We start from the raw sequence: 13286 nt of genomic DNA on the forward strand, positions 1-13286 counted from the left end.
CTGGGTGCAATAAAAGCTTAAGGTAAAAACCTATGGTTTGAAAAAAAAAAACAATGTCAAAGTTTTAGAGCAATGTAGAAATTTTATTAGTACATATACTTGTAACATTTGCTTTTTATAGTATTTTAGACTATAATAGAAATTGAAACTCTTCCCCATATCCTTGGCTTCTGCCCCTATAGTGAGGCCCTTCGCAACATCCGTCACCATGCTGTCCGTTCTATGCTGGCCGAGACGCTGAAGGAAGTAGGGTTTACGGTCCATCAAGAGGTGCAGGGACTAGCCACACAAGGAAGTGTTCGGCGAATTGATATCATTGCCATTAAGAACAACTCGGCATGCATTCTCGATCCCACCATCATATTTGAGACACATGCAGATCAACCGCGTGAGGTGGACAGTGAAAAGAAACGGATCTATGAACCAACAATCCCGTTCTATAAAGATGTAATAGGTCTGATGGTGGGAGCACGAGGTACCATACCCTCCTTCTTTGCCAACAAATGTAAAAACCTGGGGTTAACACACAGCATTGTGAAGGAAATAGCCATTAGTGTCCTCAAAGGATCGGTTCAGATATTGAGAAATCATTTGTATGAGAGTGATAATGGAAATTTCAAGTTATCTTAACCGATGGCTGTTGATTGGTTTAGACATCAATGCCAATCAATCCGTACTATTATTTTTCTCGCGGTATATGACATTCAAATCATTCTAACCTATCTGATGATACCCCCCCCCCCTTCTTAACTGTAAATGAGCACAAACGCTTCTTAAGTGAAAATTTTTCTGACATATTGCATATTCGATTCCCTAACCGTTTCAAATGTATATCATTTTACCTTTTAGGTGTGTTTCCAAATTATATGTAATACGCTTTGTCAAATCTGGCAACCTTTTCTTAAGAGAAGCTAAATTTATTATTATTATTATTATTATTATTATTATTATTATTATTATTATTATTATTATTCAAAACCAATATCAGTTATAATTGAAACACAACCCATTTTTAAATATTTGTAAATCAAGTATGTAAAACTTAAGTCGTTATTTATATAATAATGTACCGAAGTACACATGATATTTCCATGCAGATATTCTGCGTCATCATACGATGAAAGAGTAATGGAACGGAGAAAAATTCTCTCCGGCGCCGGGATTTGAACCCGGGTTTTCAGCTCTACGTGCTGACGCTTTATCCACTAAGCCACACCGGATTCCACCCCGGCGTCGGAAGAATCGTCTCAGTTTTAAGTTCCAACTCTTGGGTTCCCTCTAGTGGCCACCCTCTGCACTACGTCATAGATATCTATGAACCTAGGACCGAAGTCCACACATGTGCTGAAGTGCACTCGTAATGAGTGACTAGTTGGCCGGGATCCGACGGAATAAGCGCCGTCTTAAATCACGAAGTGATTTACGCATATCATATAATAATGTACCGAACTACACATGATATTTCCATACAGATATTCTGCGTCATCATACGATGAAAGAGTAATGGAACGGAGAAAAATTCTCTCCGGCGCCGGGATTTGAACCCGGGTTTTCAGCTCTACGTGCTGACGCTTTATCCACTAAGCCACACCGGCGCTTATTCCGTCGGATCCCGGCCAACTAGTCACTCGTTACGAGTGCACCTCAGCACATGTGTGGACTTCGGTCCTAGGTTCATAGATATCTATGACGTAGTGCAGAGGGCGGCCACTAGAGGGAACCCAAGAGTTGGAACTTAAAACTGAGACGATTCTTCCGACGCCGGGGTGGAATCCGGTGTGGCTTAGTGGATAAAGCGTCAGCACGTAGAGCTGAAAACCCGGGTTCAAATCCCGGCGCCGGAGAGAATTTTTCTCCGTTCCATTACTCTTTCATCGTATAAGTCGTTATTGCATAGGATGTATCAGACTTCTTAGATTAGAGTACCTAGGCATTAAAACCAGTAGAAAAAGTGTTATTTCACTAACATACACGAATTTTATTGAATTAATAATAAGAAACAACAATACATTAAGGATTCAGCTTATCAAAATAATGCAAAATAATTTTAGCCGATAAATCTTTACATTGTTTATGGAAATATACTGTAGAAATAAGATACAATTTGTTTTAATTTTCTAATAAAAAATAGAAAATGTAGTAAGAAAATAAGTTCTACAACTATGCTACAGATTAAAACTCCTCACTATAGTGTCCAATATTCTTATTCATGGTCACTGATTTCACTTTCAAGACGATTTTCATCCTGCACTGTTCAGAATCCAAAATATTTTGAAGATAACATATTTGTTGTGGTTTAAAGAATTTCAATAATAAAATAATGTAAATTTTTTTATAATTTTAAGCCGGACGAGAGGGATTTTTTAGATCAAGTTCTTCCTTTGATATTATATTATGTCCTACTGAAAAACTGAATGGCTGGAAAACAGTTTTGTAAGTATATGACACTGCCAAAGATCCTGATGTATAAAACATGAGTGTAACATATGTTTGTATTGCGAATTTTGAACCTTTTGACTTAGCACAGCACTTCACATAATGAACTCTCCTGCCATTTAGGATCAACGAAATGAAATACAACCTTTACAGTCCATAGAGAAGACGAGAAAAATCATGAAAATGTAATCGCAGGAGTAACGACTTAAGCAGAATTAAGCTGTTATTGCACCTAGTGCCTTATTTAAAAGAAGGAACACGTTTATGAGAAGACAATTTTGTGAGAAGAAACGCGTTTATGAGAAGAAAAATGTTTACGGGAAGAAACACTTTCATGAGAACAAACATATTTACAGGTGAAACAAGTACGAGAAGAAACGTGTTTAGTAAAACAAAACAATTTTATGAGAAATAATACATTTATATTAAAAAATATGTATGAGAAAGAACAAGTTTATGAGAAGAAATAATTTTATGGAAACAAACACATATTTTATGAGAAAAATATATGAATGAGACGAAACCTTTGCCGACCAGTTTCTCGAATCCGCATTCCCGAATATCCAGTTTCCCGAAAAATCGTTTTCCTGAAAGCCTGTTTCTCGAATCTTTGTTCCCGAATGCAAGTTCCCGAAGCCACGCAGCCGAATTTCATTTCGTATTCACTTTCCCGAATATGTCTAAAAATTTCCGAAATTGGCAACAACATTCTTCGACAATAGAATTTTTCTAAATTCAGAATGACTGATAGACCAATTATTATTATATCAGCTCGAGATTGAAAGACCTAAAATCCTTCAACAATGCTTTAAAACTACAAAAAAAAAATGATGTAAAAAAAGATCTTATATTGTGAATTTGGCAGGGAGGAGGAAAGGTTTTGCATGTTCAATGTTTAAAATACAAAGTGATAATAGTTACAATTGAATTTCAGTACCAACATTGAAGTATACTGCATTAATTTATTCGTTTTATTTTGCATGAATTTCATCTGACTATTTCTACATAAATAATTTTACATTAGGTAAGTTTTCAAAATAGAAACATTGATGAATATCAGCTAATAGAGCCTTAACATAAAATATGTCCTTTCTACCTCAACTGAAACAATAGGGGCATAATTAAAATACACAATAACATTCATCACTAAATCACTGTAAACTGTCTTCCTGTGAAAATTATTATTCTCCAGATGGAACCTTTGATATGAAGCACTTCATATTATTTCCTACATTTATATTTAAAACTTTCTTGATCTTCTCATGTATGTCGTTGACAATATATCAAGAAACACCCTCTAAATTGTTTACCATTGTTTTCACTAATGCTAACTCTTAGACCAGCTTAACTACAGACTTCTCTAGTGCAGTTATGGCGGAAGGAAGAATCAAAATCAGATCTTATAATACAACGCAATTTTCATTCACACTTTCAGAGTCAGAAAAGAGTTTCTGTGCAACCCTGATGGAAAGGGCATCACCACCGACGAAAGAATCTACCACTTTCATACACTTGAAATGGTCGCTTCAATATACACAAGCTTCTATCGAAGTTCCACACCTGATGAGTATAGGTGTTAAAGGCAATGTTACTCCAGGTGCCACTTTCGACAATGTTGTCGCAAACACTTTATTCACATTCCCAGTAAGTTGGTTTACCATTGGAAAAGTGACTTCGCACTTCCAGTACGCCAGATATGTCAACTGCAGACTTTTTTTTAGTATAGTGCCTTACGGAAATTACCTTCTTTCGCCATATATGACGCAGCATCAGTCACAAACAAAAGCACATCGTTTTGTTTTTTGCGCTTGACTACAATGAACTAACCAAGCTATCGAAAGTTCGCAGATTGTGGAATAATTCACTGCTCAGAGAAACTGTTGAACCCGGTCCGTCTTCCTCCACTGTTCCAATTACAACACTTCTTACAAATCGTCCCACTGAATCGGTGATTTCATCCAACGACACCCATATTTTCTTTCCGTCAACAGCTTGTCGAAATCTGTCCATAGTTTTCTCGTAACATCGAGTTTCATTTACATAGGTTTTTTTTCGTATAGCGAAGGAATATGGTGTACTTTTCCATGAATCCTCGTAGTTCAAGTTATCGAGTTTACTCAATAAAATGTTGACACTAATGAAAACCTCGCACAAGTTTGCATGGAATTGTGAATGGTCTGATGAAGACAGACTCACGAATAGGTGCTGCTGATAGGTTTTAATTAATAAAATTTGAGGAAAAAATATTAAAGGAAATGAAAAGGCTAAATAATGAGTTCAGTGAGGATTTTACGATCAAAATTCAATGCAAACACTCCAAATATGATAGAATAGAATACAAATGCTTTTAAGAGGAAAAATAGAAAAATTTCTAACAAATAAGACTTAAAACATTCAATTTATCACAAAACATGTAAATACTAAATACTAATGTTTCTGGCTTACTAGAAAAGGGATGCAATTTCACAAAAATTCTAGCTCTACTAATGACCATTAGAAACCTCATTCTCTGGTATCTCCTTGGCTACAAATCCACCTGAGTTCCCTCATTTTTAGCTTTTCTTCCAAATATTTTCGGCTTTGTTCGCACTGCAACCCGAAGTCTTATTGTGTTCGTCGCTGAAATTGGCGATAAAATGATGATATTTGGTGAGACTAGTCCGTAATTCGCCATAACCTGAAGCTCGACTTATAGGTGGAAAAATGCCGGAAAAATCCAACCAGGCTAAAAATCCGTAGGGCAATCCGGGCATTAATACTTTAATTGAGTCGCTTCCGATTACCCCTTAACTCCCCATCCATCTTCCCCTGCTGAGTCAGTAATGTTTTGGTCCTATACGAGTAAACAGTAAGGTAACAACTGCTTAGTGACGGATTGGATAAGACAGACTCATGGAAAGTCGATCACGATACAATATCCACAAGGCACAAGAACTAGAACAAGTTTTGCATTCAGGAAGAACACAACAGCGTCAATTATGTGATTTACAATTCTACAACTAAACCTGTAAAACTTTAAATGTAAGGGTCATTTTAGGCAGCCCGTAGGAATATTTTACAATAATAATCATCATCAAGATTTCCTTTAGGAAAGATACGAATAGCCATCAGCGAAGCTAGGACGGTAGCGCGTTTATCTGTAGATCCGAAGTTGCGCTCGGGCGTGGGTTCGATTCCCGCTTGGACTGATCGCCTGGTCGTATTTCCCCAACTATAAGGCAAATTTCAGGTAATCTACGACGAAGCGTCTTTAAATGGCCAAGTAAAAAAAAACAATTATTGAAGGTAGAAGAGCTGAAATGCGTAAGTAACGATAAATTTCCCGATGCATAATGGGGAATTTGCAGTGAAAAGCTGGTCAAAACTCGCTATACAGAAGTTATTTGTCAATATATTCAAGTTGTTTGACAAAATTTGCTTGCCCTGAGACATCAATTATAGTACAAGTATAGTTTCGAAATGTGGTTGTGGCACCTGGAAGTCCTGGAATGGAAACTCATCATTAATTGCATTTTTGTATTTTTCAGAAAAAAAAAACATTATATGAAATACATCTGCGGCATTCCACAGTTACTTTTGTATGGGATATCTTCTCAGATAAGTGTATTTTAGTATGAAGTGAATTTGAGCACTTAGAAAACCTTAAAAGTAGCTTATAACGAAATGCTGACAATTTGCATAGCGTATGTAGGTAATACTGAAAATAGCAACATTTATGTCTGGCATTTCTGTGTCTTATATTTCTCTAAATTTAATGTTATTATTGTAAAAAAATATAATATCGGGATCATTAACATACCTTGTGCTGAAGAATCCATAACAAAATCTTCATATATTTCAACTCTAACAAAAACTACAAGTGTTTGTATGGAGCAGCCTCGAAACGTTTCGAGAGATAATACAACCGCTCTCGGCAAACGCTAAATTTAGACTGACAGCTCAGTGTAGCACGTAGCTCTGGCACAAATACATCATTGTATTTCTCTTCATATACCATTTATGCATACGTTGTTGAGAAATGGTGTATTTAAAAAAAAATGGCCAGCTTTTCACTGCAAATACCTCACTGTGTGATGTAAAAACTAAAAACATTGTAAGTGTTAATTGTAGAATTTCACAGTAAATTCTAACAAATATGTTAGCGATGAGTTTAAGAAGTGCCCCATTGTAACAGCCGACAAAGTACCCTCTGAGAAACTCAATTTATTTCAAATTTTATGTCTTTCTCGACATTCAGTAACAAGCAAAACAGGAAAAATGAGATTTCATTATGAAATTAATTAGAAATAAAAATAAAAATTGTCACAATTATTCCTATTTTTTATAAGAGTTGGTTTTAATTTTAACATGCATGAATAATGTTGTATCTTTTGATATTGGTTGGAGTCTAACAGATTATTAACTAGTTTGGCTTTTCAGACTTTCACTGACATCTTATGAACCAAAGAAACAAATTGCTAACAAGCAGAAAATGCCATCCATTTTCATGTGAGCTTGGGCAACATTAAATAATGCCGTATTTAAATAGGGCTGAAAAATTAAGTATTTTCAATTTCAGTGCTCCCGAGTTGGCAACAGTAGTTTAAAGAGAATAATTTTGTTACTTCTTTTGTTAAGGTTTTATTTAAATGGAATAAAGACCCTCTAGTTAAAAAAAAACACAAAAACGTTAATTTTGCGGTCATGGTTTTCTTTCACGAAATATGGACAGAAATTGTAATATAATAAAGATACGAGTTCCGCCATTTGATGCAACTACAATTGCGTGAAAGAGATGTAACTACTTTTGCTTGTAGAAAAGTGAGAAGTAAAAGGGGGGAAACCTACTTCTCTTCTCGGCTTGTTAGTTCCCAGAGCTGTTCAGAAGTGTGAACTACGCCAGAAATTTGTAAAGAAAGGAAAGACCTTTTAAGCTACGTGTGTATTATTATTGATGCAAAATACCAAACGGACATGGAAATAATTATTATATGAAGTATCATTGCATGATGATGCTATTGTAATAGCTTTGACGAACTTTCGGCTCTCGCTGGCACCTTAAATCCACCGCTGACTCAGACAGAGTGCCTTGCTCTACGTTTGTTTGTAAGGCGGTGTATGCAAAAGAGGTGATGGGCGGCGGGTTCTCCATTTCCTTGCACTACCCCTTCGTGTCCAAGGCTGTCATAGGTGACTGGAACCGGTGCCAGAACACAATGTCAGACCTCTACTCCGATTCGCTTCTATTTGAGTTGAACTGGTGGCCTTGTCATGTATCAATACACACAACATGCTTATTTTTACAATGCTGAAAAACCTCAATTTGTCCCTCTGCAAAAAGTCAAGGATCACTGATGATATTGTGATTATGATAGTTATGAGATGACGATGATACTGGGGTCGCAGAAGGAGTTCTGTTGCATCAATCAGCATATCCAATAGGTCTATTTAAATAATGAATTCAGATTTAATATACAGTAAATTCGACGTGTTACACAGCTGTAAAAATGACGCTCTAAGGTGATTTAGATTTCTTTCCATATGCCTTCCTGTAGAAGTTGAAGAAGAGAAAGAAGAGAAAAATGTTCTGCAGGAGAATCATGATTGACATGATAAGAGGGTAGTCACAGTCGTCCATGAAGATACCGGGAAGAATATGAAAAGTCAAGAAGATGAACTGTGCCTAAAACACAAAAAGAAAAAAACAATAAAACTAAATGCACCAGAATTAAACATATCCCTTCTAAATGCGAGGCAAAAAACTTGAAAATATATTTTCCATAATATTGTCCTCTCTTCAAGCATTAATTCTTACACTTAAGAGACATTCACAACAGTGACGTGGCGTTCATATAACACTGCAAGCTCTGCTTACAATATAAATTTCTAAAATAAAATAGTTAAGTCAAGTGCAGTAATTGCGCCTCAGTTTTAACATGTCTCAATATCGGTGGCAGTCATCGGCGTAGCTCAATCGGCAGGGGTGCTTGCCTTCTGATCCGCAGCTGCGCTTGGGCGTAGGTTCGATTTTCGTTTGAGCTGATAACCTCGTTGTGTTTTTACCGAGGTTTTACGCAATTGTAAGGTGAATTTCGGGTAGCCTACGGCGAATCTTCGGCCTCATCTCGCCAAATGCCATCTCGCTACCATCAATTCTATCGGCGCTAAATAACCCAACAGTTGATACAGTGCCGTTAAATAACCAAGTAAAAAAATATCAGTAGCTGCTGGTGGTTTACTTTCATAAAATCAGTACATTGTGCCCCGTTGCGCGGAAAGGGACCTAAAGTCGTGAAAAGAATTTTTACAGGAGAAAAAAATAATGAATTTGCGGTGTAAAAACTGCATTTCTATGTTTTGACATCTTGCGCTCCTTGTAGGCTTTTACATACTAAAATAGGACGTAGTTTTACACAGTGCTTCTTAAATACCTAAATATTTCTTATATTTGCTAAGAAAATAAGTGAAAACTTTAATTGCATTTTTCTCGAAAAGTAAATAATGTAATATCAACATTACATACTTTTATGTCTGTTTTAGGTTAGGATATATTATATAATGTGTTTTGTTGTGCCATTTTCATTTTAATATGCATGTTCTTTTAGAGAGTGGTTGGATATAATCATAGGTGAGGGGAGTGAGACCTACAAAGTAGGACTTGTATTAGGTACAAAGCACGTACGGTTAGAAGACCCGTGCACTGGATTTTAGAGAAAATTACGATATATAATATAACATCTGTATGTATATCACTCAATAAATCCATCTATCTATCTACTTTTCTCATTATTCAATCATTTTAACATTCAATAAGAACATTTTCGCAAATGCGTTTTCATTTAGAAAAAACCAAAAGTGTCATTGAATTTTTTAACGTTAGATGGCGAAGTAGGCTAAACGGTTGACGTGATATGGGAAAGACTATCACCAAGAGACTCAGCTCTCTCAAATTAGTAAGGTGAGCAAAGTTTAATCAATGTTCGAATGTTCAGACCCGGAGGCATTCCTTGTTAGTTTACTATTCCGCTGATCCACAGCTAGGCACATTCCTACCCCCACCAGCTGACAGTGCTAAGGTTCGCTGTGTACCCAGATTTCACGCAGGTAACCCTACACGTCCGCATGGGAGTCGCTTGCGCACTTCGCCAACAGGTGATAAGATAAATGCTATGGGTGCTGTAATTGGATGGTTAGCAGCAGGAATATGTTGCCTATCATGTGTAAATGAGAGAATCCCGAAAAAATAGCTGTGACTTTGTACGCGCTAAGTTTGAAAAATTTGCCAATGAAAAATCTCAGGCCGCTTCGGAACTCTAACTCGGACCTCCAGCATTACAGAGCGATAGTCTAGACCAGTTGTACTAAGGTGTGTTTTGAAATGGTGTATTCAAAGGTCGTCACATAAGTTGCTGTCGAAACCTCATGTCAACAATATGACATCAATCATGAGGCAACTTACAAGCAAACATCCTGAGGGGGGCAGATAAAAAAGTTTAATCTTTTTCTTCCACCATGTTAATAATGTCAAAAGAAATGCTAAAACAAATTTTGGCCAATCGACCGCAATTACGAGGGCCGTAAAAAAATAAGTTCGCCAGAGGCCGTCAATAGACAGAAAACACAATTTCATTGGAAAAATTATTGGAACACACACATCAATTGTGCTATTTCTTAATACATTCCCCATCGGAATTGCTGTATCTGTTTCAATAAATCTTTTTCATGCAATTGCGCTTTTTTGTGTAAACGGCCTCAGGGAAAATCACTTTCTGGACGGCCTCGTAATTGCGGTCGAGTGTCCAAGATTAGTATAAGCACTTCTTCTGACATTATTAACATGGTGGAAGAAAAAATTTTAACTTTTTTATCTGCCCTCATCAGAATGTTTGCTTGTTAGCTAGGAGAAAACCGGGTAGAGTGGCTACTTCCTTTCCCCTGCATTGCATACCTCATTGGCTAGTAACATATTACACTTATCATTATTTTTTCTTAGCCTATTAGCTACAGTTATAAATAAATTAATAATTAAATGTTGTAAATTAAATTAATTTTCATTAGAAAACATGTCGTATGTCAATTCTGAGCACTATAGGTCTATCTGATCATTAGACTACTATAAAAATAAGCCTACCTATTAAGCGCACCTTCAAACCCCGAAATTTTAAATGTAGGCCACATTATGTGGAACTTCCGTGGTGCTATAATAATATTTTGTGTACATGCAACCCAGTTTTTTATTTTGAAAATCTTGGTTTCCTAAAGCAGGCTTGTCTAATATACTCATTACTCTTAGGTATCAAGCACCATAATCCATTTCTGGGGCAATTACCAGCCTTGATACTAGTTCGCACCCTATGAAATTAGCCGTTGAAAATTCTTTGCAACTTGCATTCAGAGACTCAAAGCAAACATTTCAAGGCAATGACTTAATGACTTAACAGACTTGCAATATGTGCTTTATCAAAAAGAAATATCTTTACCATCTGCAGTTGAGTGATGTGCTTCTTCCACCAGACGTTCTTCTTGTATTCTGGCCACGCATTCGTGACGAAGTAGTATGAATACATCACCACATGTACCAAACAGTTGACCGTACCCCCCATTATACCCTGTCCACCTGAAAAATCAACATTATATTAATATTATATCGTGCTAACAAATGACTTTTCATCGTGATGTGCATTATCCTAAATCGGGGCTTGAGACTTCTACATTAAAATTTTCTTATTGTTGTAAAGTCTACATACATACATACATACATACATACATACATACATACATACATACATACATACATACATACATACATACATACATACAATAATTATAAACAATAAAGATATTGATGCAGCAACAATCAGCCAGATCTCCGACGAAGACTGCATTGTGGTTCAAATCAATTACAAGAAGAAATTATTTTATGGTTCAAGCATGTATTTTGACGGAGATTCTAGCTTAGAGGAAGACCTGAAGAAAATGGATACAATACTTGATCACACTAAAGGACACGGGCTAATGATACTTGCTGGCACGAATGCAAGAAGTAAGCTATGGTTTGACGAAATAAACAATGACCGTGGAAAGAAGTTGGAGGAATTCCTTACAGTCAATAGTTTACATATACTGAACGAAAACACAGAAATGCCATCTTTTGAGACAGCAAGAGGCAGAAGTTTGATTGACTTAACAGTCTCCAACCACATACTCCTAGGGCATAGGGGATGAAGAAAGCTGCCCCGATCATAAGATAATATCCTTCAAGATAGGTGCAGTGAACCTGTTCACAATTAAAACCTTCCAGAGAATGAGATATAGGACCGCGGAAGAAGGTTATAAATAATTCGACTCCCAACTAGCGACACATCTTAGTTCAACGTTCAAGTGTGAAAGATATGATACCGAGTTAGATCAAGAACTAACCAACAGGGCTAGACAATATGAAAATATGGACCTACTATTCAGGAACTTGCAAAAGTGCATAAGTGAATCATGTAAAACATCCTTTCGAATAAGCACGGGGAAGAGAACAAATTTTAACGGAAAAACTGTCCCGTGGTGGACACCTGAATTAACTATACTGCGAAAAAAGGTGAACGCACTTAGGAGACGATAGCAAAGAACAAAAAACGACGAAAATCTACGCAAGGAAAGGAAAATGAAGTACCGAGAATGCTGTCGTTAGTACCAATCAAAAATAAAAATGGAAAAATTAAAATATTGGAAACAGTTCCGCAGCATTACAGAAGAATCCAACCCCTGGAATGTTGTATATGTAAGCTATCTGCCAATAAATTAAAAGGGAATAGCTCATTCAAAAGAATGATGGAACCTACACCACAGACACAGCAAGTACAGCAGAATACATGATGGATCACTTCATCCCGAAAGACAATGATTAGAACGACCGTGAAAAACATATACAATTAAGAAAAAATGCTGAGGAGCCCATAGACACTCCAAATAACGTAGATTTTACACAAGGAGAAATCCTGGCTGTGATAAGAATATTTAATCCAAATAAAACACCGGGAGAAGATGGAGTAACGAGTGGCATACTCCAAAGGATATTTCAACTCTTCCCGCTCTCCTTTACCACAGTCTGCAACATATGTCTACAGAACAGTACTTTTCCAAAGCAATGGAAGCACTCGCTAATAATACCTATAATCAAACCTGGTAAAGAAGAAAGTGACAGTGTACAAATATAGGCCCATCAGTCTATTTAATGTCGGAGGAAAAGTCCTGGAAAAGATGATGATCAACAGAATCCTTCATAATTTAAATTCGAGAAATTTATTAAACAAGAAACAATACGGATTTATGCCCCAGAGAAGCACAGTAGATGTGGCAATGGCAGTGAAGCACTTCGTAATACAAAATCTTCAGTTACATGGCTACATCGTCTTCATAAGCCTGGATGTACAGGGGGCCTTTGATGCAGCCTGGTGGCCCATTATTCTCAACAATCTACGACAATTATATTGTCCCAAGAATTTATATAACCTATCTAAGGACTACTTTAAGAACAGAACAGCTACACTTTGCACCAATGATTACAAGTCAGTACGAGAAGTAGAAAAGGGCTGTCCACAGGGTTCTACCTGCGGTCCAGGCTTCTGGAATATCTTTTATAATTTTTGCTTAATTTGAACTTCACCCACAGAACGAAAGTAATTGCTTATGCAGACGACTTATTAATAATGACGAAGAGCAGCAGTGCAGTGGAGGCCGAAAATTATGCAAATCAGGACCCCAAAAAGATCGAACTCCGGGCGAAGGGAAATAAAATTAAGTTTAACGATACAAAGTTAAAAGTTATGTTAGTGTCAAGAAAGAAAAACAGCCACAACGAGAGACTAGATATCTATCTC

At 36.7% G+C, this 13286-nt stretch overlaps 1 protein-coding gene across 1 annotated transcript in view; it reads right to left on the minus strand.

Moving 5' to 3' along the window:
- Positions 1 to 3384: 3384 nt before the first annotated feature.
- The window catches only part of LOC138710603 (very long chain fatty acid elongase AAEL008004-like), a 53933-nt gene continuing 44031 nt past the window's right edge, over positions 3385 to 13286 (minus strand). The window contains exons 6-7 of the mRNA XM_069841606.1: positions 10896 to 11032; positions 3385 to 8098 (exon numbers count right to left, since the gene is read on the minus strand). Of these exons, the coding sequence (XP_069697707.1) occupies positions 7931 to 8098; positions 10896 to 11032 (305 nt within the window). The 3' untranslated portion in view covers positions 3385 to 7930. The remainder of the gene's footprint in view (positions 8099 to 10895; positions 11033 to 13286) is intronic.

Source organism: Periplaneta americana, chromosome 12 (assembly GCF_040183065.1).
Source record: "Periplaneta americana isolate PAMFEO1 chromosome 12, P.americana_PAMFEO1_priV1, whole genome shotgun sequence".
In the NCBI taxonomy this organism is placed as follows: domain Eukaryota; kingdom Metazoa; phylum Arthropoda; class Insecta; order Blattodea; family Blattidae; genus Periplaneta; species Periplaneta americana.